Source organism: Schistocerca serialis, chromosome 3 (assembly GCF_023864345.2).
Source record: "Schistocerca serialis cubense isolate TAMUIC-IGC-003099 chromosome 3, iqSchSeri2.2, whole genome shotgun sequence".
In the NCBI taxonomy this organism is placed as follows: Eukaryota; Metazoa; Arthropoda; class Insecta; order Orthoptera; family Acrididae; genus Schistocerca; species Schistocerca serialis.
In genome coordinates, this window is record NC_064640.1 from 67,153,924 (window position 1) to 67,180,139 (window position 26,216).

The window sequence follows — 26,216 nt, forward strand, 5'->3', positions numbered from 1 at the left end:
ATGGTCATATTTTTGAAAGTATTGACGTCGATGTGTGCCTGAGGGAATTGGAAAGTACGTTAAGCAACAAGCAACTTACCCTCCCCCATCCTGCCATCTCCAGAAACTCTTCACCACAGAAGAACGACATAGCAGCAAGAAAAGGAAAAATCTCTGTGTTGTGATTATCAATGGGTTCTCGGCTCTTGTGGAGGAACTACGATTTCTAGCTCAGGAAAGATAAACGTGTTTATGTTTCCAGGAGACACAATTGAAACTATCTGACGCCCATGAGCTACATAGGTACGTCTTCCACAAACAGGACGAGCTCAATAGATTGAGAGCTAGAGAGGGAGTGGTTATTTTCATAAACAACGCATACCACTCCTCACGTCCCCTCCCCCCACCCCTCATTTCCCTGACGTTAATTAGTCGTTATATTACTGCCTGTGCGTCAAAGGTTGATAATATCTTTCCTTAACTTGCCGGCACCCATCCCCCCTCTCCCTACCCATCGAGGTTCACGACAGAGAGGCTCTCACTGAACTCATTAGTCAGCTTCCCTAACCATTCCCCCTATGTGGCGACTGCAAACCTCATAGTGTTCTTTGGGGCTCTGCAACAAACTGTCCAATGGTAGACATATTAAGAACTATCTTGTCAACACGCAAACATCTGTTGAACAGGGAGACAAAGCAGTCATTCAAAGTACAGCAGCGAAGTCCTTCACAGGTATGCCCTCTTGGTATGCTCTTCAGTCCTCATATACTCTGCTCAATAGCAAGTGGTCGATAGCTTGCACTTAGGTGATCATTTCCTGAACTGTACTCACCTTCCAGACACGATGTTGACCGAAAGAATGCCGGCACGACGAGTACTGAGTAAAGCAAACTGGGCGCTGTATAAAACTTTCTATGTTGAATGTAAAGACAGAAACCAGGGGTGGGTGGATCATATCACCACAACGATCCATTTCATATTCCTCACACCAACTAAGGCCAGCCGATGCCTTAGCGGAGCGACGAACGCCGCTTCGCCATGAGGGTCAGGCCGAGAGCTCAGGGTAGGTTTATTCGTTGCTGGCCACCTGCAGAGAACCTCGTAACCTTCCGGGGAGCGAGGGTGAAATGTCCCCCAATTAAGAATGAGAGAGCAAGTAGAGATCGTGGCAACCGTTATTGAACACCATAAACCGTTCGACTAAGAGTAAAATCGTGTGGGAGGTCACCACGAAGATTTTTGTAGGAAGTGAGACGTTCCCAGTTGCTAATGTAATATGGAACAGAAGTTTCCAAGCCAGCCAGCTCGTCATTGCCAAGGCAATGGTGTAATATTTTGACGGCGTTGCCGCCAGTGCGTCAGGATCCAGCTTTCGACACAACAGAGTGACTGCTGAGTAGGGCGTTTGAACTTTAGTTCCATCAGTGATGAAGAATACAGCTGTCCGTTTTCCACGTGGGAACTGGATTCTGCATTATTTGTGCTCGTGACACATCTGATTACAGTATTGTCTGTTACAGAATGTTTTGACACCTCACAGAGCGAAGCAAAAATAGCAAAAATCGGCCTTTTTGAGCCCCAGTGTTGGTATCAGGACTCTTTCATGACTCCTGGAGAGAAGCAATTTTAGTTCCACTTTTAAGACCTATGAAGAACCGTGTATGTCCAAGTAGTTATCGTAGTGCTGCCCTCAATAGTTGTAAGGTTAAGATTTTGGAATGGATGGTCGTCCACGGCCTTGTCTGGATTCTAAAATCCACATAGTCACTTTCAGTGTGTGTGCACAAGGTATCACTGTAGTTTTGATAACCTAGTCCTCCTGGAAGCGCTATACAACAGGATTTCCTGTGCAGGTATCACGTAATTGGTATATTTTTTGACATCGAGAAGGCCTTTGAGTCTACTTGGTGGCACAATACCTTCGCACGTATCCATGAGTGGGGCTTTCAAGAACATCATCTCTAATTTATACAGTCCTTCCTCTCATTAGGCTATTTTAAATGTCGAATCGATGACGTCCCCTATGATCTCTTGGAAAAACAGAACGGTGTCCCTGAGAGTAGTCTGTCTTCGCCATAGCTCTCAACAGAGTAACGTCGACTATAAGAAGTCGTGTCCAATGTTCCTAGTTAGCGGATGATTTCTCCGAATTTTGTCCCTCTTACAGACTTGCAACGGCAACTCTTCAGTTGCATATGACTGTTAGAAATCTGGAGAAATATCCGGAGAATAGAGTTTTTAATGTATCAACCGAAAACGCTATTTATGTCCTTCTTAACTGCAGACGTCCCATTTTTAATTTTCCTGAGCTGAGAAGGACGGACAGCGCTCTTGATTTTAGAGACACAGTGAGGTTTGTAAGTCTCAGATATATTTTAAACTTGTCTTGCTTTCACGTATTAGGGACCTAAAAGCAAAATTCCTACAAGCACGAAATATTTTAAAATGTATTGACCATAATTCATGAAGAGCAAATCGAATCCGTCTTCTCCATTTTTACAGTGTCTTCGTGCTTTCTCGTCTAGATTGTGGGTACACGTTGTATAGATCTTCAAAATTCTCCTATTTAAAGATGTTGAACTTGGTGCACCATGAAGGATGTGGGAAACTTTTTCCACCCGAACGGCGAAAGAAACTGACGAAAACATGTCGCAGTCCAGCGCCCGTGTCAAAATATTGTCGGACTGAAAGCTCTCATATCAGACGAAATGTTCTGAAAAATTTAAGCTTTACTCTTAGATTCGTGCGTAACCAACACCTCAGCAATCTGAACCTCCTGAAAAGATCCCCAAAACTTCCAAAAGCATTCATTTTAAATGGTATTGCTCAAAGTGAACGAGTGCTCGACTACGTCATTTTTTCGTCTCTTCCTTTGGCAGTTCGGGTGCAAACAAGGTCTCCCTGTAGGAAATGACCTGGCGACTGGGACCTTTCAAACCAACCTCATACCGACACTCTACGCTTAGGATGGCGGGCCACTGCTTAACACATGCGACTGGTCTACGGGTCTATAGGAAAGTATACACGCCACAGACGCCTGCACACCATACCGTTAATAACACACGGGGAGCCAAGAGACTCCATACGATTCGCGCGAAACACCGCCTTTTTTAAAGATGAGTGTACCTGATTTTAAAGCTTTACACTAAAATTGGAGCAGCTTTCGACTGTTGCTCCTATGCAGGCCCAGCACTATTTCTGATCCGACAAATTTTAAGAATGATTGCACTCCATATATTACCTGATTTGTAACATTTTGGATAGACATGACGGTTTTAAAATAGATGACATGGATGTATGAAAGCAAGTTTATTCCCTTGGCTGCCCATTCTGTTCCCCAATCGTAAACTTTATTTGCTACAAAGCTCCATGCTACACTGAAGGCACTGGAACAAATGACGTGTATTCATAACAAAACATTTCCCATCCTCTCCGATTCAATTAATGCCCTAATAGCACTGCAACAAATGTACTCAGCAAAGAAAATTACACAAAACATAACGCACACCCTTCACATCATTCATTAGGAAGGGAAACGTGCTTCATACCGCTTGGTACTAGGGCATGAGAGGATCTGGGGAACGAGCAGGCATGTTTCCCAACATGCTAGTCCTCTGCAGGCTCTTATTTCGCTGTTAAATCGAAGAGCCATGACACTATGAGAGGGCGGATAGCTACCAGTGAGGGACAATAAGCTGCAATAGGTGAAACCAACTATATGGAGATTTTAGTATGTTGCACAGTGGCTGACTCGTCCTTTTTGTTGTAGAGATCAAACAACTGCAGCTATCTGCTATACTTTTTTAATTATTTCCAACAAGTTTCACTATTTTGCTAATTTTTAGATCTGAATGAAAGAGTGATTCTTGTATTTATGTATATTTATGTGTATGTAGACGTGTGTGCGCACATTTATGTTTTCAGGGCATTTTTATGTTTCAATTAATATTGAAGTTTTAGTATTATGCTACTTTAATCCACACTCTTCGTATAAAATTTTAGTAATGGTGCTAAAAACATTGCTGTTATGTGTGAAAGTAAACATATCATCATCATCGTCCTCGTCTGCAATACAGCATAAAGTAGCTTGTGAAGGGTAGAAGTAAATACAAATTTAAAAGATATGAAAGCCGAGACAGCATATACAAGAAAGTGTAAAAGATCTTACCGTGTCAGTCTGTATTTATTTATTAATGTGTTTGTTTGATTGACTATCTTCGTCTTAAAACAAAGTTTTTCGAATTAAAGGAGAAGCTTACCAAGAAACGAAATGTAGTAAGTGACCACTGACTGAGCAACCCAAGTTTTCGATTTCAGTCACCGGTCACTGTGAAAAGAAAAACTAAATATCATAATATATAAAAAGAAATAGTAAAAACTGGAAGAGACTTCTCTAACTGAGGAAAACTGTATTCAAGTGTACAATAATCGAAATATCAAAAAGGATTATGTATTCAAACTATTTACAATATCAGCACTGTAAATACGTCCAATAAAGTGAAATGCGTCCGGGGTAAAAATTTCTCAATTTGCACTAGGTTTAAAAAGTGAAAATCCAACTATTAAATTATATATTACTTCTTGGATTAACTCTACATTATTCAAATTCCCTTGCGCCTAACAAGCGCACAGAACACTCACAATATTCGAAGTAACCCCGTAAAATACGAGATAAATGGCACAAAATTACAGAAAAGACTGATATTTAACGTAATCTAGTATTAAGACACCTAATGACGACAGAAATTATTTGAAATGTGAAGTAGCAATCTTAAAAGCTGAAATGAAATAGTGACTGTCACAGAAAACTCATTTTAATTCACTATGCAACGTTTTACTATAATTTTACGTTGCATAAATAATTACAATAGAAGTGACTCATTCAGCAAAATCATTTTCAGTCTCCTCAATACAGTCAATTTCGTATGTTAAATAAATTGTAAGCACACAGTGTGGAGCCAACGTTCAACTTATATTTACTGTCGCTTGAATGAACATGTTCCTCGGTTCGTCACTTTCCGTGTGCCAGAAAGCACCGTTTTGAGGAGAAATAGATTAGGCTTGGAGGCTCCGGCGTAGGTCAGTAAGTTTGCGTGGTAACCCGCAATTCTCCAGACGCCCTGGAATCTATTTTTGCGAACAGTGGCACAATATGCTGTACCTCCTGTCAGACGCCGAATCGTGATGTGGGAGCGAGCCTTTGTTTCTGCCATCCGCCGCTACGGAAGAGCGTCGCCACACTGATACATGTCTGTTTTTGTCATTATATTATTCCTTCAAATTTATAACTGATATTTAATCTAGTATAAACTCTCCCTCTTCCAGTAAGCTCAGTGCTATAATTGTTTAATCTCGTCATTTTGTGTGTTTTCCGTCGTTCCTTAGTTGCTTCTATATTTATGGAGATGTGATCCGTCCTTGTTTAATAATGGAAACCAGTCATCGACAAAGAAGACGTTTTTTCATGCTACAACTTATCCAGTGGAGCCAAGACATCGGGACTCTCATTACATTTTTGTCATTATTACAAATAAACTGATGCACAGCAAAGTAGAGACATTTTTCTGGTTGTTGAACTCCGTGGCTGTGGATTATATTACTTTAAGAAATACAGCAGCCAGCCACCTTCTCGTGTGTAAGGGGTAGTCAAATGAAAACAAGAGATTGAAAAAAGTAAGCAAACTGTTCATTATTTCGAAAGTCATCACCAGAACTTTTAATACATTTATTTCACTGTGAGGCAAAGCAGTCAATGCCAACATGGAAGAATGTTAGCTGTTGCCTTCGGAACTGTAATTATACCCAGGCGTGCATCTGTTCGTCCGAATCAACTCGAGGGCAACTATGCCTTTCATCAGTTGTCCAAAATTATGAAAATCTCATGTGAAGATACCGAGGCTGTATGGAGGACGGGTAAGTCTTTCTCACAAAAAAATTCTGGAGCGTATTTGAAACAAACATGCCTACTGGGGGGAAATGAATGAAAGAGGAACCCATCTGGTAGAATTTTGCATAGAGCATAACTTAATCATCGCTAGTAGTTGGTTTAAGAATCATGAAAGAAGATTGTATACGTTGAAGAGGTCTCGGGACACAGGAAGGTATCAGATTGAATATACACTCTAAGGCAAAGAAAACGACGCAACTCGGAGGAATAATACGAATAGGCGAAAATCGGTAGTTGTGGTGTACATGTACAGGGTGAAAAGTATTTAAACCGACAAACTCCGGGAGGTTGTAGGGGACATCAAAACAAATATTTTTCCCTAATGTCATTTTCTCCTCTGAGGATTATTTAAACTGGTGGAGGCGGTATTACGCTCTTCAGTTGTTACACGGCGTATTACGCTCTTCACTTGTATAGGCAACTGCTGTCCACCATTGTAGTAGTGCATTGTCTCTGTTTACTAATGGAGCGATACACCTGGAAGGAGTACACTGATATGGTTGGTGCGTACTACGTAGCGCACCACAACGGACGAGCTGCACAGCGGGTTTATCAACAAAATATCCTAGTCGCCGTATCCCGCAGCATACGACCTTTGCTGCTGTGTACCAACGTCTGCGTGAGACCGGGTCATTTAGCAGATTACCTGGACAGGGACGCCGTCGCATGGTAAGAACGCTGCAATTTGAGGAAGCTGTCTTGCAGCATGTGGAGAGGGCTCCTTCAATCAGCACTCGTGCAATTGCACGTAACATGGGGACGAATCAGACCAATGTAACAACAGTCCTTCGAGAGCAATTGTTACTTCCATTTCACTTACAGCGTGTCCACAACCTGGAACCAGTTGACTATCCACCCAGAGTACAGTATTCGCAGTGGTACCTGGAACAGTGTGAAATGCATCCTACATTTCCATCCTCTGTGTTGTTTACCGAAGAAGCAACTTTCGGGCGTGATGGAGTCTTCAACATGCACAATTCGCATGTTTGGAGTGAAGATAACGCACATGCCACAGTTACTAGTGCTCATCAACTGCGGTTCTTCGTTAATGTGGGGGTCGGTGTTGTTAGGGACTGTTTAATTGGGCCGTATCTGCTACCTAGGCCATTAAATGGCAGGCACTATTACAATTTTCTCGCCAGAGCATTGCCGGAATTGCTGGAAGACGTCCCGCTCCCTAAAAGACAACGCATGTGGATCCAACATGACGGGGCGCCGGCACATTTCAGTCGTCGTGTGCGTCTATTCCTGGACCGACGGTTCCCAGAAACGTGGATTGGCAGAGGTGGTCCGGTACCATGGCCTGTTCGATCCCCAGATATGTCCCCTCTGGACTTTTTTGTGTGGAGAGAGATGCGCAGCCTTGTTTACGCAACTCCTGTTGCATCAGAAGAGGATCTGGTTGCCCCGATAGTAGCAGCAGCAGGAACAATTCAGGATACTCCTGGGGTTTTTGCCCGTGTCAGACAGAACATGATCCGACGGTGTAACCTTTGTTTACGTGTCAATGGAGGAATTTTTGAAAATCTACTGTCATTGAAATTGGGTTGTGTTAATGTGTTGTCTCTTGGTCATAAAAAAAAATGGAAAAGTTTTTGTTGGTTTAATTAATTTGCCGCCAGAGAAATTTTTCTCTACCGGTTTAAATACTCCTCATAGGAAATAATGGAAAAATATTTGTTTTGATGTCTCCTACAACCTCCCAGAGTTTGTCGGTTTAAATACTTTTTACCCTGTATAGACAGAAGGATTATTACAGTTTCAGAAAATATGGATGATTTATTCAAGAGAGATAGCGTGACAAACTGAGCAAGTCAGTAACGCGTCGGACCACCTTGAGCCCTTAAGCAAATAGTTATTCTGCTTGGCAATGTTTTATAGAATTGTTGGATGTCCTCCTGAGGGATATCGTGCCAAATTCTATCCAACTGGTGCGTTAAATCGTCAAAATCCCGAGATGACTGGAAGGCGCTGCCCGTAATGTTCCGAACGGTCTCAGCTGGGGAGACATCCGACAACGCTGCTGGCCAAGGTAAGGTTTGGCAAGCAAGAAGACAAGCAGCACAAAATCTGACCTTGTGTTGACGGGCATTATCTTGCTGATGTGTAAGCCCAGGATTTCCTGCCATGCATGGCAGCAGAACGGGATGTAAAAAATCGTCGACGTACCGCTATGCTGTAAGGTTGCCGCGTGACAACTAAAGCGGTCCTGCTATAAAAACAAATGACAGCCCGGACTATCACTCCTTGTTGTCGGGCCGCATGGTAGGCGACAGTCACGTTTGTATCTCCAGACATTTCTTCAGCCTGGAATCTCATTGACTGGACTAGAATTGTCAGCAGTGATGAGACCTGCTTTGAACTGAGCACGCCGGCCGAAGTGGCCGAGCCGTTCTAGGCGCTACAGTCTGGAACCGCGCGACCGCTACGGTCGCAGGTTCGAATCCTGCCTCGGGCATGGATGTGTGTGACGTCCTTAGGTTAGTTAGGTTTAAGTAGTTCTAAGTCTAGGGGACTGATTACCTCAGATGTTACGTCCAATAGTGCTCAGAGCCATTTGAACCATTTTGAACTAAGCCCCGATGAACAGCAAAGACGTGTCCGGAGACGCCCCAGACAGCGTTGGGATGTCAATCTGATTGTCGCCCGCCATACGGCTCCATACAAGGAGTGATACTCTGAAGTGCCATTTCTTTTCATAGCAGGATCGCTCTGGTTGCTATCAGAGGCATCCTTACAGAAAAGCGATACGTCCACTATTTTCCACGTCCCGTTCTGTTGCCCGTCATGGCAAGAAATCCTGGGTTTACATTTCAGCAATATATCGCCCGCCCGCACTCACGATAATTTCCACCGCTTGTTTTCGTGATTCCCAAACCCTATCTTTTTCAGTAAAGTCGACGGGTCTTTCCCAAATTGAGAACGCTCGGAGCATTACGAGCAGGGCTCACCCGAACGTCTCAGGATTATGACGATCAAACGCGCCAATTGGACAGAATTTTGCACAATATCCCTCAGGAGGACATCCAACAACTTTATCAATCAGTGCTAATCAGAATAACGTCTTGCATAAGGACCAGAGGTATAGCAATGCGTTACTGACTTGCTCAATTTCTGAAGCTGTTTCTCTTGAACACATCATCCAATTTTTCTGAAACTGTAATCGTTTGTTTGTCTGCATCATTTATCGGTTTCCGACCCAGTCTCATAATTCATTCGTGGTGCGTCTTTTCTCCACTTTTTTTTTTGTCTTAGAGTGTGCAGTGGAGACGCAGACATTTGGGAACGATATTTTAAATTGTGAGAGATATCCAGGGGCAGACGTGGACTCTGACCATAATTTATTGCTTGTAAACCGTAGATTGAAAGTGAAGACATTGCAAAAAGGTAGAAAATTAAGGAGATGGGACATGGATAAGTTGAGAGAACCAGAAGTCGCTGAGAGTATCAAATGGAACATTAGGCAACGATTGATTGAAACAGGGGAACAAAATATAGTAGAAGACGAATGGGTCGCTTTGAGAGATGAAATAATGAAGGCAGCAGAGGGTCAAATAGGTAAAGAGACAAGAGGTGCTAGGAAATCTTGGATATTATAAGAGATACCGAATTTCATTAATAAAAAGAGAAAATATAAAAATGCAGCAAATAAAGCTGCCGAAAGGGAATTCAGACGTCTAAAAATGAGATTGGTAGAATGTGTAAAACGTCTAAGTAGGAGTGGCTAGAGGTCAAATGTAAGTCTATAGAAGCATGTACCTCTAGGGTAAAAAATGGACGACTCCTATAGGAAATTTAAAGACACCTTTGGAGAAAGGACAAGCAACTGTATGAATATCAAGAGCTCAGATATGGAGAACCAGTACTAAACAAAAAGGGAAATCCGAAAGGTGCAAGCAGTATATAGAGGGGATATACTAGGGAAATGAACCTGAAGACGATATTGTAGAAAGAAAAGAGGACGTAGTTGAAGATGAGATGGGAGATACGATATTGCGAGAAGAATATGACAGGCAACTGCGAGACGTAAGTGAAAAAAAGGTCTCTGGAATAGACGACACTCCCTCAGAATTATTAAGATCATCGAGAGAGCCAGACATCACAAAACTATTCCACCTGGTATGAAAAATGTATGAGACAGGTGAAATACCCTCAGATTTCAAGAATAATTTAATAATTCAAAGCAAAAAAATCAAGAGCTGACAGATGTGAATATTACCGAACTATCTGTTTAATAAGTCACGGATCATATGTACAGATACGACTTATTTAAAGAAGAACGGAAAAACTGATAGAAACCGACGTCAGGGAAGATACGTTTGGATTCCAGAAATATGTAGGATTACACGAGACAATACTGACCCTGCGACCTCTTTTAGTTGTTTTAGAGGATACGTTAAGGAAAGGCAAGCCTATGTTTATAGCTTTTGCAGACATAGAGAAAGCTTGTGACAATATTGACTGCATCACACTATAAAATTATAAATGCAGTAGTGATAAATACATGGAGAGAAATGTTATACACAGCTTGTACAGAAACCAGATGGCAGTGATTGTGGAGAGAGAGAGAGAGAGAGAGAGAGAGAGAGAGAGAGAGAGAGCATTGTGCTGCCATTCCCGATGTTATTCAATCTGTTCATTGAGGAAGCGGTATAGGAACCCAAAGAAAAAATTGGAGGAGGAATCAAAGTTTTGGTAAAAGAAATAAAAATTTTGAGGCTTGCTGATGACGTTGTAATTCTGTCATAGACAGCAAAGGACTTGGAAGAAAGTTGAATGGAGTGGACAGCAGCTTGAAAAGAGTTTGTAAGACGAGCATCAACAAAAGTAAAACAAGGGTAATGGAATGTTGCAATATTAAATAAGGTGATGCTGATGAAATTAGATTAGGAAATGAGGCACTAAAAGTAGGTGAGTTTTACTATTCAAGAAACTGAATAACATTATGGCCAAAGTAGAAACTGTATATAATGTAGAATGACAAAGGCAACGACAGCGTTTCTGAAGAAGAGAAATTTGTTAACATCGAATATGGACTCAAATATTAAGAAGTATTTAATGACGGTATGGGGGGGGGGGATGTTTAAGGGGGACTAAACAGCTAAGGTCATCAGTCCCGTTAATTAGTTCTCATCTGCTTCAGTGAGGTATATTTGAACGAAATAAAACAAAAGGATGACGACACACGTCCATGAATATTGGCCATAACACTACGCGGAACCGAGGAGTGTTCATTGAAGTTTCATTCCTGTACGGTGCAGCAAGTTTTCTAACGATTATAATGACTGAACATTACACAGATATTTCCACGTGTCTACAGTTTGGAGATGAAATGATAGTCTACTTCTTATCTCGTTGGGCATTTACTTAAAAATAAACTATCCGGTAGGAGTCGAAGACGTTGACCTTGTCTTACCGCTTCCGCTGTGGCGGGCATCTCTGGCTCCTCCACTTCTTGAAAGAACCACAGCAGCTTGTTCCTCATGTGTGGAAGGAATAACTGATTTATCTCGTCCAGCTGTAAAGAAATTCTGTATTTAAGTATTTTAATAATTATGTGACTTAGATAGTAAGTATAGGCATAAAGGAAAGATAAAAACCTAATTTATTATATACTAAGGTATTTCGTTTTGGGAGGTGGATTGGTGGTAAAGGACATCAATAGCAATACGGGGTTCCTGTGAAAATTGTAGTTTTTGTATGTAAGTTTCATAACAGTGTCAGAGAATTCCTGTCAACAGAATAACAACAGAATCAGCAGAAGAGTGTTGACAAAGCAGTAATAGCAGCCACTGGAAAACTACCATTTCAAAGTTGCTGTGGCTAATAAGGCATGGCGACTGTGCTAAATAGATCTTCTCCCTTACTTTTCTCTCTGCTGTGGATTACTCGCATAGATACATCTGTGACAGTTCTCATAGAAGTAGAGTTTGGCGTTACTATCTCATGGCCTGCCCAACGTCTTCTTGGTGCTGCTTTGTTCATCCGTCTCAAAAAAAAAAAAAAAAAAAAAATATATATATATATATATATATATATATATATATATATATATATATATATATAAAAAACGTTTCCAAGGCATCTGCCTACAAACAGCTGAAGTCCTCAATTTTCTTGTCTATCATTTTTGGCATGAAAGTATAGGTCATCGGTAACTGTAAAGAATGATTTGAATAGAATTTCAGTGCCACTTGCTCTTATTTTATACACGACGGGTTTCCACCGCCGAAGGCTACTATCAAGTACGGCTATCTAAAGCGTCGTGAAGCTATTTTGGCGCAAGCGCTCTACATTGAGCCTGAATAGATTCACGATGTTTCAGATAGCCACCAGTCGTGCATGAAATGAAAGTGCCTAATCGAATAAATCTATTCTTGAAAGTCTCTTCGGGTTTCCTGCCGGATCCTAAAATCAGCTTGAATCAATATTTCGGCGAGCCATCTGTCCGTAATCTTCAGGAGAACGCTGCTTCTGCTCATGAGTCCCGCTGTTCTCTGTCGCCACATTGTCCACTACGACTCATTAAAAAACCGCACCTCTAAATAATTTCTCATTGTGTGTATATCATCGCGTTTACACCAGCACACAGCCACAGGTGCGGTATCGCAAACAATGTGTCTGCTTTCACGTTTGACGTATATTCTTCAGCCACATATCTGGATCTAGAGTGTACTGAGACCATTAAGCAGATCAAGCTCTTCGTATTGCGTATGTGCACACAAAAGAATTTAAAGGCTTAAGAAACTGAATGTTACTTTCTGTAAGTATCCGCTCCGGAGGGGTCAAGAAACTATTTACTTATCCTCATATTAAGTCAAGGTACGGATACATTCCTCACACACAGAAAAAAGCTATTATACTTTACGGGTCCGTAAATCTTTTTCCGTCTGATAATTCATTTTCCACATCCTTCACAGAGGATAAATTATGGGAAACGCTCAAAACTGACTGTACCACATAAAATTTCGCTTTTTTTTTAAATGTGCAACATGTATTCTTAATTATACCTTGTTAAGTTGAAATTGTTAGGTTTCACCACGTGTGTTTTGTGTTGCATTTCATTGACGGCAATGTTGAAAAATATTGAGAGGACTCATTTCATTCCGTTACACATAAAAGTAGCATCAACTGTTTAAGATTAAATGATCATTGCGGACTTCGCGAGCACTGTTTACTAGTTGTAACGTAGCAAATTATTACGAGTTGTCATCTAACATTTAGCCTCGCATCTACGATAGTCCCGAACCGGGCAAACAATTGATAGTGGCGGCCCCCACCCCACCCTCCCCCTCGAGCGTTTGAAATAGGATGTCAGAAATATACACAAAAAATCGGTTTTTCAAAAAATGTTCATTTTCTAGCGCACATCTCTCTGAAGAGTTTGATATATAAAACATATATCTTCGAGGAAATGTAAGATATATTACTTGGTCTTAAGTGCGCCAAAGTGCAGTACCACGCATCTTGACACAGCATTCCCACGTCACTGTATTTTGCTCTGTGGAATTCAAACGAGTATATTTTGCAATGGAGATACCAAACCTTTAATCAGGACAGCGAAAATTAAAATATTCTGTGGTGTCTCTCCTGCTCCTAATCGGCCGGTCTGACAACCTACCCCCTTAAAAAAACTTACAGTTAGTACTGGATGGGATTATTTGTGACCGGGAGAATAAGAACTCTTCAGAAAATTTGAACTTTCTATTGCCTGTTATCAAATAATTTCCCCTTGTGTGTGACATAAAATTAAATGCAGGAAACATAAAAGCAATAAAGACAAGAAACAAGCAAGTCAGTATACATTTCCTAAATCCTTAGGTCCAAGATATTTTTTTCTTTTTTCTCTCTAATCTTGCTGCAGCATTATACGGCGTGCTTTCCTTTCTGCGAAATAATCTATTACCTCATCAGAGTTCATCAAAAAGTATTGCTACACGAAAAATCAAAATATCGTAGTCTGATACTGAAAAGACTGTTAATACGAACATTGCCCATGATTGCTGTGGTTTCTCGATTTGATTACGTCTATTTTGTTACACTCTGCTAGATAAAACGAAATAGACCTTTCTAATAATGCACCAGTTGTGACACACGTGAAATAAGCGAGACTGTTTTGGCACAAATGGTCATTTTTATCTATCTCATTTACACAAATAACAGAACAGAATATAATTCACGAAGTACCAATATCAAATGCCTATTACGCCTACTACAAGCAAAACGTTTTATGTTAGGAAATAGTTTCGCGTTTCATTTATATGCTCCAATGTCTCAAGCATGAGATTGAAAAGTAGTAGTAGTAGTAGTTGTACGAAATCTTTATGTAAATTTGGAATCGTCATATACTTCCTTATGATTTGTGTGATGTCCCCATTTCTTTCCTTCCTCGTTCTGACAGACAATCTTGTCATTAATATTTCTGTAACTATTGCTGCCACTGTCAAAACTTATTCTTCGCTTAACTTCGCTAACCCTGCCAGAATTACCGGTTCAGTTGTAATGTGTTTATTCTCCGGTTAGGCGTTATTATGTGTTCGCACAATGCATTTTCCGCGCTATTCCGAGAATAGAACTTAAGCGGCTGCTAACTGGGACTGTACAACTTGCCCTCAGTGGTACGGCGTTCTGGTACAAATTTTCTGTCATAATTTCATTTCCTTGAAAACACCGAGAAGATAATATGTAATTTTTCTTACTTGTTATTCCTGTTAGTCGGTTATTTCCACTGCGGTAGTCTGGATGTATGGATTTCGCTAATAATTACAACAACGCTTGTCATTGGCACACCCAAACAACCACATAAACAAACAGGGATTGGCATTTACCCGAACGGGTTTATTTGGTTCAGCTCGTACAGCTCTGTCCCCTTTGTCTGCGGGAAAGTTTTTTGTTTCAAAAAGACTGTGATTCCCCTGGCTGAGACGTCACGTACATTATGAACGCATTCAAAAATCAACTTATGATTCGTTCGACTTAGAACATGCTCAAAAATGTACGAAAACCAACAGGGATGCGTTTTAAAATTATATGAACATTCGGTAGACTAACGTGCGCTGGACGCTAGGAGCTTCCTGATACAAGGTTTTTCTAAAAGAATATATCAGTTTGCCCCCCCCCCCCCCCCCCGCCAAACCTGAAATTGCTGCCCGGGGCACATACTCCGAATTTTCCCCCCTGGATCCGGCCCAGCTTGCATTGAAAGGGTAGCGGGTAGCTTGCCGCGGAGCCGGGAGGAGAGCAGATTTTGGTCATCACGCTAGCACCGCTGACGCTGACTACCGGGCCGAATGAGCAGTATACTTGCTTAACGCTGGGTGCAACACTTTACACATGCTCTGAATGAATCTGAAGAAGTACTACTAAATATTAATCGCTTTTTTACACACTTAGTATATCAAATTCTAGGATAACACAACCACATTGTCAAGCTTTCAAATCAGTAACTTCAATACTCCCGGAGATATGAATTTGTACCAAAAACACATACACTACTGGCCATAAAAATTGCTACACCAAGAAGAAATGCAAATGATAAACAAATATATCATACTAGAACTGACATGTGATTACATTTTCACGAAATTTGGGTGCATAGGTCCTGAGAAATCAGTACCCAGAACAACCACCTCTGGCCGTAATAACTGCTTTGACACGCCTGGGCATTGAGTCAAACAGAGCTTGGATGGCATGTACAGGTACAGCTGCCCATGCAGCTTCAACGCGATACCACAGTTCATCAAGAGTAGTGACTGGCGTATTGTGACGAGCCAGTTGCTCGGTCACCATTGACCAGACGTTTTCAGTTGGTGAGAGATCTGGAGAATGTGCTGACCAGGGCAGCAATCGAACATTTTCTGCATCCAGAAAGGCCGTACAGGACCTGCAACATGTGGTCGTGTATTATCCTGCTGAAATGTAGGATTTCGCAGGAATCGAATGAAGAGTAGAGCCACGGGTCGTAACACGTCTGAAATGTAACGTCCAGTGTTCAAAGTGCCGTCAATGCGAACAAGAGATGACCGAGACGTGTAACCAATGTCACTCCATACCATCACGCCGGGTGATACGCCAGTATGGCGATGACGAAAACACGCTTCCAATGTGCGTTCACCGCGATGTCGCCAAACACGGACGCGACCATCATGATGCTGTAAACAGAACCTGGATTCATCCGAAAAAATGACGTTTTGCCATTCGTGCACTCAGGTTCGTCGTTGAGTACACCATCGCAGGCGCTCCTGTCTGTGATGAAGCGTCGAGGGTAACCGCAGCCGTGATCTCCGAACTGATAGTCCATGCTGCTGGAAACGTCGTCGAACTGTTCGTGCAGATGGTTGTTGTCTTGCAAACGCCTCCATCTGTTGACTCAGGGATCGAGACGTAGCTGCACGATCCGTTACTGCCATGCGGATAAGATGCCTGTCATCTCGACAGCTAGTGATACTAGGCCTGTCATCTCGACTGCTAGTGATACGAGGCCGTTGGGATCCAGCACGGCGTTCCGTATTACCCTCATGAAGCCACCGATTCCATATTCTGCTAACAGTCATTGGATCTCGACCAACGCGAGCAGCAATGTCGCGACACAATAGACCGCAATCGCGATAGGCTACCATCCGACCTTTATCAAAGTCGGAAACGTGATGGTACACATTTCTCCTCCTTACACGAGGCATCACAACAATGTTTCACCGGGCAACGGCGGTCAACTGCTGTTTGTGTATGAGAAATCGGTTGGAAACTTTCCTCACGTCAGCCCGTTGTGGTTGTCGCCATTGGCGCCAACCTTGTGTGAATGCTCTGAAAAGCTAATCATTTGCATATCACAGCATCTTCTTCCTGTCGGTTAAATTACACGTCTGTAGCACGTCATCTTCGTGGTGCAGCAATTTTAATGCCCAGTAGTGTAGTATCAATTGATACTACAACCAGGAAGATAGGTTCATACAATTTCAGTGTCGAATGAACTTTAACAGCAGCAGTGTAAAACACGTGCGAAAAAGACCCACGCGTGTGCAGATAAATTTTTGAACAGAACCGATAGAAGAAAGACTTAAATCCAGTGCAGATACAGTGACTAATGTTAGCAGAGGAACAGGACATAGGAGGCACAGTGGACAGCGAACTACAGGAACTCCGACGAAAGCAGCGGGGAGCAGTGTCCGTAGCAGATCGGCAGCAGGAACGGTTGGCAGCCGTGGAAGGTGCTGTGGGGTCCCAGAAGCTCGGCCGGAGCTGGCAGCGTTTGGCGGATGAACTCGCGGTAGTGTCTCGTGGAGAAAAAGCTAATAGTGTTTTGCTTCGTTTGGTGTGTGAGTGTGGAAGGAAACTGGTCAACATGGAGAAAAGTGATAAGCCTGTAATAAGTGAAAGGAAGGAGGATGTAAATTTTGATGATTCAGTACTTGCAGTTTTTATAAAAATTCAGATATCTGACACTTATAGGTCAAGTGATGAGCAAAACGCGGTGGAAGCTGATGTTAAGTTGGCATCAGGTCTTGTAGAGAAAATAAAAAGAGAGTTAAGCCGTGAAGTTGGTGGAAAATATAAGTACTCCTATTCAAGAAATAAGTAGGAAACAGACACGTAGTCCTAATGTTAAATTAGTACTATTTACGTTCACTGGTTCGAAAATAGAGCTAGCATTAGAGGCTGGTGAGCAGAAAGGTATCATTGCAAACATGTTCCGAAACATTATGCATTATGGAACAGATGGGGGGTATTAATAGTAAAATAAATTAACTTGGGTCCGATGTGGATAGTAAAATGATTGGATTAGTTTCAGAAATTAATCGGGGGTTTATAAAACAATCAGAACAGTTTGATAATATACTGAAAAATTTTAAATAGGGAACTCAGGGGGAAGTGGATCACAGAATTTCAGGCTTAAGTGATTCTGTAGAAAATGAGATAGTATAGCTTAATGAAAGCGTGAAAGGACAAATTTGCTACGCGAAACAAGAATGCAAGAACGATATTGTAGCAGTAAACGGTAAACTAACTACCCATATAAAGCAAGTTGTTGAAGGCAGTAAACAGCTAGGTGAACAGTTAAGAGCAGACTTGAATAAAGTACAGGCCCAAGTAGATCATGTTGAAAAGCAGTATAATGAGGATCATAAAATTCTGGCTGATAAAATTGAGGAGGAAAGTGACAAATGTACATTGTTTGGAGGGCATGTGTGTGCAAGGATAACTGATTTAGAAACTAACTTGTCAGAATTTAGTACAGAAGTGAATGGCAGACTGCAAGAACATGGCATTAGAGTAACAAATGTAGAACAGAGAATAGCTAACAGCAGTGGTTATGTAATAATACATAGTGTTGCAGAATCATCTGAAATTGCCTATGTTTAAACATATACAGTGTTTGAGATTTGATCCCAATAATAGTTTACATCCCAAAATGTTCTGGAGTGATTCTGAGGATGTGTTGTCTAGCTCATGGAATGACAAACAGAAAATACGCTTTGTAATATCTAATCTTGTGGGAGAAGCTCGTGTTTTGGAAAAATTAGCTTTAGACAAATATGCCAGCATGGGGATATTCAAACAGGCTTTGTTTGAGGAATACTGTGGTAAAAGAAAACAGATGGAACTATTAAAGAGGTTTTTGTCAGGTGAAAAAATTAACACAAAGAAAGAACGGTATTAAGAGATTTGTGCAGAAGTGGGTACTATTTTGTCTTAATTGACTACCACGTTAGAAAGGGAACAAATAAGAGTGGGGTTAGAAAACAAGTTGCCTTTTTACTGCAGAAATAAGATAATTAATGCACCCAGGGAGGACATTAACAGGTTCAATGGTTATTTGGAAAGGTAAAAGAATTTTTTGAAGGAAGAGGACAATAATAATAGAGATTATACGGCTCCTACTAGGCAAGATGAAGTACAAGTAAACAGAGTAGGTGTGCAGAAATATAAATATCACAGAGGAAGGTCCAGAGGACGAGGGGGTTTTACTGGATATAGAAATTATGACAGTTATCAAAACCAGCAATCAGCTGAGAGGGCAGAACACTATTCTAGACAATCGAATGGACGGAAAGTTACGGCTAACGGCGAGTAGGCGATGAGGAAAACTAATAGCAGTCTGTAATGGTGCTAGCATTTGCAGACTGCCAGAACGTGACTTAAATCCGCTAGCAAATCCCTTTGTAACCCAGCAACCGGCATAGCAACACATTGGTGGTAGAGGTACTATAAACATACCGGTGGAAACGACTTGTCACTAGTAGACGGATTAATGAAAGATGCCACAATTAAAGAGGAATAAGACTCCATAAATGTGTGTGTCATTTCCGCAGAAGGTATAGTACTCGTCGGTCGTGAGGTAGTACGAACCAAATTCTCAAACTGTTGAGGAATAAAAAAATTGGTTCAAATGGCTCTAAGCACTATGGGACTTAACATCTGAGGTCGTCAGTCCCTTAGACTTAGAACTACTTAAACCTAACTGACCTAAGGACATAACACACATCCATGCCCGAGGCAGGATTCGAACCTGCGATCGTAGCAGCATCGCTCTTGAGGAATCATCAGGACAACCGATAACAGGGGTTGCAGTCTTTGGCGAAAAAGTTTCTTGCTTACTTGATTGTGTTTCAGATGTATGTGCTTTGTAAATGTTATTCCCAATCGGGAAGAAATAATTATTATGTCTATCTCCAGAATAAACATTGCAGTAGCCCGAGTTGTTGGCAGTATTATTTCCTTTTCGTTTTCGTGTTGTCAGCCTAGTTCTTCTTCATTCAGAGCTTTTGCTATCACCTGTTCTTTCTTCACTATCTTGTCTGTGTAGGAGATAAAGTGTTATTAACAAACTATTTTTGAACAAATTTCAGTACTATTGAGTACAATACTCAATAGTGGATGAGGAATGAGAGAGGAGAATATGTCAAAGTTTTGTACAATAAGGTAATTTAAAATTAAGTGTGATGAAATGTGCTTAAGCCTATTTCAGACCGGAGGGAGTACTGTTACGATTGTCAATGCACAAAGACCAGAGATTTCGTACAGAGATGAAGATAACACATGTTGTGTATTTTATGACAACTGCAAACTGAGGCAGTTATTGTAAATGTTTTCAGTAATTTTTCATTCATTGTGTACTTTTCTATATTATGTAAAGCTTATGAAACAGTATGTGCTAGCCTTAATACGTAAAGATTTTCTGAAGTTGAGAAATGTATCTGTTAGTATTTGACAATAAAGGTGAAATGATTTATGATCAGAAGCAAAGAACTTATATAGTAAAGATAGATGCTTGAGTGAATTTGAGTCTAAAGTGCCTTATAATGATTGCTGATTGGGAATTTGAGTTGAATAAGGATAGGGATGGTTACAGAACCATTTACTATTGATTAGTAAAGGTTAGTTCACTTTTTAATGAAAATTTTTTTCTGAAGAAGAGTTTATTCTGAATGTTACTTTGATGGAATAATGTTATTACTGGGTCTGTTAAGTCAATAAAATCTAGAAAACTGTTTGTAAATGTACCAATTATGACAAGTAACAAATAGTGTACTTATTTGAAAGAAACATGTACAACATTATTCATTAGAGGAAGAAAAGTAATGATTGTTTGCCTTAGACGTACTGTATTTTGCAGGTACGTCCAATACGGAAAATGGATACGAGACTTATTTGAACCTCACAGATGAGCGGACATTGATGTTAATGAGGTACCCAGGTGCGGAATAGTTGCAAGAATAAATGTGAAAAGAACTCCCTATGCTGTTTCATCTAAAAGTAGTTACTGAATATATACAATTATTATAGACGCTCATCACAGCGAAAAAATTTGTGAAAGGTAGGAAATGGTTCCTCGTCTGATAGTAGCGTCGAATACGACTAGTACGCCAACAATAGCGCTTTTTGTGAGTAGCCTGTGAAAAAGTGTACTTAGATAAAAGAGAGATGCTGTCCATAGTCTTCTACATAGTGTAGATTAGGTAATGTTCAAAAAGTTTTTACTTATGAATGCTCACCATATCGAATTTCGGGAATAGCTTACATTTGTAATGAAGGACACCCACCAAAGTTCCTTTTATATAAAGATGGTTCAGTGAAGAAATTTAGTAGGCTTTTTCATTACGAAAAATTCTTTTTACAATGAAAATGAGAAAGTAAAGTTTTAAGGTGAAGGGAGCTTGAAAAAGAAATCCAATGGTATTTTTTTTTGTCTAATGGAAATTTGCTTTGTTGAAAAGAATCAGTAATTTGAGTTTTGGAAGGAAACACTTCTTTGTTAAAATTTTTGTAAGTAATTTCGATGTATTGCTATCAAGTCCAATGCTTAAAATTTCCATGTACTATTGTAACACAGTAAATGTTTCGTAAATTCTCATTTTCCAAAAAGCATTTTGGCATTGAAAATTTTGTAAATAACCCGTGGGTAATTAGTTTTCATTCGTTTAGTTAAAATTGTGTTGTGGTAATAGTTTTGCGTTGTATGAACCTCGAAAGAACTTGATAGTAATAAGGGATGTGTAACTTAACAAATTATTACGCGTTGTCATCTTGCCCTGAAAGCGTGGCTTGCCATGTAGCCAGGAGGACAGCAGATTTTGGTTCTCACGCTGGCACAGCTGACGCTTGGTACTGGGCCGAGCTAGAGAGCCTATATTAGGCTCTCTAGGCCGAGCCAGCCGTGTACTTGCCTAACGCTGCGTGCAACATGTTATACATATTCTCTATGAATCTGAAGAGGTACTATTAAATATTCAAATGGTTCAAATGGCTCTGAGCACTATGGGACTCAACTGCTGAGGTCATTAGTCCCCTAGAACTTAGAACTAGTTAAACCTAACTAACCTAATGACATCACACACATCCATGCCCGAAGCAGGATTCGAACCTGCGACCGTAGCGGTCTTGCGGTTCCAGACTGCAGCGCCTTTAACCGCACGGCCACTTCGGCCGGCTATTAAATATTAATCGATCTTTTACACACTTAGTATATTAAATTCTATGATAACAACCATACTGTCAAAGTTTCAAATCAGTAATTTCAGTACTTTCGAAGATGTAAATTTGTACCTAAAACACATAATAACCGTGCTGGCATTGTGAAACTGAGTTAGGGACTGTAATGTTTTCATCTATGTTATCAACTGAAACTACAACCAAGAGGATAAGTTCATATAATCTAATTTTCTGGAATTTTCTTTAGTTTCGCTATCAAAAATTTCTGACGTAATTAAACGTACTTTAGAAAATTATTATTTCATCGTGTTTTGGTTGTGTTTTGGAGAGACAGAGTGAGCTAATGGAGGACATGCGCGAAGTGAGAATGTAATATTGCAGTAAAACTATGTAAATGTATGCTTGTGAAAGTTGTTTTGCAGTAGGGGAATTTGTGACGTTTGAGTGAGCTTAATTTTGTAAAAGTCAGCCAGAAGTGGAGTGGAGTATTAAATTTATTAGTAATTTATTTTCTGAAAAAACCGTATTTCGTATTCATTAAATTTTATTTAATTTCGGAATTACGAGATTCCTAGTCTAAATTACGTGGTGTAATACGATTTGCTGATATTAGAAACACCGTGAGTATAGAAGTGGACGAGATTATCTGATTTTCTGCTTAACATACTAGCCAGTAGGAATTTAGCATTTCCCTCGTATCTGAGCAGGAAGTTGTGCCTCAGATCTATAAGTCGATATAGCTGCTGGGTATACGTCTTCTGGTGAACGCCAATGTTAAACCATGCTGATCAAATTTGTGCCAAAATGAAAGCCGGCCGTTGTGGCCGAGTGGTTCTAGGTGCTTCAGACTGGAACCGCGCTGCTGCTTCGGTCGCAGGTTCGAATCCTGCCTCGGGCACGGATTTGTGTGATGTCCTTAGGTTAGTTAGGTTTTAGTAGTTCTAAGTCTAGGGGATTGATGACCTCAGATGTTAAGTCCCATAGTGCTTAGAGCCATTTGAACCAAAATGAAGAAATTCGAGCGTCTGATTGGTTCTCGTGTCGCGAACGAAAAGCGACTCCAGTGTTGAGTATTTTGGGAAAGTTTGATGATGATTATGATGATGTTTGGTTTATGGGGCGCTCAACTGCACGGTTATCAGCGCCCGTACAAATTCCCAACCTTTGTTCAGTCCAATCTTGCCACTTTCATGGATGATGATGAAATGATGAGGGCAACACAAACATCCAATTACCAACCAGGCCGGGAATCGAACCCGGGACCCCGTCATCCAGAGGCAACAACGCTAGCCACTATACCACGAGCTGCGGACTGAAAGTTTGAGCCTTGTGAGTGATTTATTTAAGGAGATATTTGCGTGTGAACATTTTATGTCATCCATAAACGCCGCGTGGCGTGTTTCGTGCAGATAACGAGACATTATGGCGAGAACTTCTTTACAAGGAGCTTACTGAACAACTGAATGTGTTAATTCATAAGTAGTCGTGGGTCAGTGACTAGTTTAAGAGGTTTAAAACATTGGGTCGGACTAAATATCTTCTTGCTCCCTTTGGAGTAAACTTGTTACAGAAACAGTAAGTAACATTCCATGATTGATGTCGGGATATTCAATACGGACTTGATAGCCATTTTCCTTGTTTTAAAGACAATAAACCAAATAAAAGGAGATTTTTGACATTTTTTCAAACTACTCATGGAAGAATCCCGAACGATCGATAGTTTTTAATTAAGTTTCAGCTACTACCCATGAACTAGAGTTATGGTCTTTGAATGGTAGGTATTTAGTCGAATTTTCGTCAAGGCTGCTTCTGTCGGCTCAACCGATATCTGCCATCGCAGAGTGAAGGGGCAGACAACCTAAAGCCTATCCAGGTAGGTGGACAGATTGTTTGAAGGATAGTGAGAGACCAACCCGCCCTCTGCATAGTGTTAGTCACTTTCCTTGTTTCTAGTATAGTGCAGTGAAAGTGAAGACAAATGAGGATAGCGTATGTCTATTTGATGCATGGTTTAGCGCACCTTAAAAGCTATATCACTCACTGTTTGTAGTGATAGCGATTTATAGGCCGGAGGCGCCACTACAGTTTATCTTGGAAGCAACTGATCGTTATCTCAGCGAGCATGGGACTTTGAAGCCTGCTAGTAGTAACTAGGGGAGATCTAGGAGGACGAGCACGCTGCAGCTTAAGGAAGACAATTCTTCATGCATTTGACGACTGAACTAGAGTCAGTATATGACGTGAAGCTGTAAGAAGTAATGCTGACTATATTATCGTCTGTATACTGTTGCACGAAACCTAGTTGTAGCTATACTACTTACAACGTGTGTAGGCGTCACGGGTAGCTGATTCCAGAATGAGATTTTCACTCTGCAGCGGAGTGTGCGCTGATATGAAACTTCCTGGCAGATTAAACTGTGTGCCCGACCGAGACTCGAACTCGGGACCTTTGCCTTTCGCGGGCAAGTGCTCTACCATCTTTCTTTTTTTTTTTTTTTTTTTTTTTTTTTTTTTTTTTTTTTTTTTTTTTTTTTTTTTTTTTTTTTTGCATTGTAAGTTTTTCACCATTGCACTATTTGTTTTATTGTTAACCTTACCTTCGTCCAAAGGTGACCTTAACCTCATTAAAGTACACAAAAAATGTGTCACCCTGCTCCTAAATCGCATCAGGAAGGAGTTTCATACCCGGAGGACAAGTATCATCAGAAACCTCATTCAGCGGTGGAAGCCTCAAAGACTTGACCCACCCGTTAATATCGCCGGCATTCCACTTTCTTATCGACATGTGCGACTGTATTACATGGAAATGGGCTACATTCGACACAACATCGTCGATAACGGAAGCCTGACGGACAGGAAGCTTTATGACCTTCTCATGACAACAAGCCACAGGAATCGTCTCGAAGAAAAACATCCACATACACATTGGAGTATTGTATGGCGGAATGTGCACAGCGACATGTTACCATCACGCGTCATAGCCGACCGGTATCTAACAGTCAACGATAAAGTAGCAACGAATGAAAAGCTACATAAAATAGGCCTTCATCCAACGCCCCACTGTGACGCATGCGGAAGAGTCGATACGCTTATTCATAGGTTCACGTGTGGACATGCAGAAGAAATTACTACATTTCTTCGTCAACGATTGTCGGTGATAGACCGTACGACGCCCACTGGTGTAGACCTTTTAGAGATCATTCAGCCACAAAAACTGATATATCCACGAGCAAAAAACAACGCTGCAACGTGGATCATGGGCCACACAGCATCGTTTATTATGCAGAATAGGCATGCTACTTTCCTAGACTATTATTCTTACATAGGAATTGAACACTTTAAAATGAGCCAGCATTGTGGCTACAGGAGGATATTTGGAAATATGCTGAAAATCATAATTAACGGTTAAATGCTTCAAATACTTTAGTTCTTGTCGGAGTTTTAAGATACTATTCAGATGCTCACCAATGCAGAAGGTATTTTTTTCTTTCCCATTTTCGTTTTAACAGTTTCCTTCTCTCGCAGAGCAGCGGAGCACCTTTCCTTCAACAATGAAGTGATAGTCTTTCGTGCACCATAAAATTTCTGTTTACTACATGCAAAAAAAAAAAAAAAAAAAAAAAAAAAAATTAATTAATAAAAAAAAGCAAACTGCCCGCGAAAGCAAAGGTCCCGAGTTCGAGTCTCGGTCGGGCACACAGTTTTAATCTGCCATGAAGTTTCACACTCCGCTGCAGAGTGAAAATCTCATTCTGGAAACATCCCCCAGGCTGTGGCTAAGCCATGTCTCCGCAATATCCTTTCTTTTAGTAGTGCTAGTTCTGCATGGTCGCAGGAGAGCTTCTGTTAAGTTTGGAAGGTAGGAGACGAGGTACTGGCAGAAGTGAAGCTCTGAGGACGGGGCGAGAGTCGTGCTTGGGTAGCTCAGTTGGTAGAGCACTTGCCCGCGAAAGGTAAGGTAAACAGATCAAATAGCAACTCTGAAATACAGTACTGTCACTTCAAAATGCCCTGGGCCCCGTACAATCATCACACAAAAACACGTAAACGCTCAACAGAAATACTGAAATAAAACAACTTATTAGTTTCTTTTGCTTTTCAATGAATTTATAGTAACAGTTAACATTAACTCATAGTCTAGCAAAGAATTTAGCGGAGGGTACCCTTTTCTTTCTTTTTTTTTTTAAAAAAAAAAAAAAAAGAAAAAAGACACTGTCACTTAGATCCGAACGCAAAATAGTATTTAGTGAAAATACTGCTTGGTTTCTGAAATTCAATGCACTGACGATTCCGAAACTGGACACTCTGCAAAACTACTTCACATTCAAGAATGGATCACTGTAATTGGAACACTGAAAAT

General features: G+C 40.8%; 1 protein-coding gene across 1 annotated transcript in view; it reads right to left on the reverse strand.

The window, feature by feature from the left end:
- LOC126471528 (dynein axonemal heavy chain 5) overlaps positions 1-26,216 on the reverse strand; it is a 1,073,018-nt gene that overhangs the window by 810,571 nt on the left and 236,231 nt on the right. Inside the window, exons 3-4 of the mRNA XM_050099754.1 lie at positions 11,343-11,444; positions 6,835-6,888 (exon numbers count right to left, since the gene is read on the reverse strand). Of these exons, the coding sequence (XP_049955711.1) occupies positions 6,835-6,888; positions 11,343-11,444 (156 nt within the window). The remainder of the gene's footprint in view (positions 1-6,834; positions 6,889-11,342; positions 11,445-26,216) is intronic.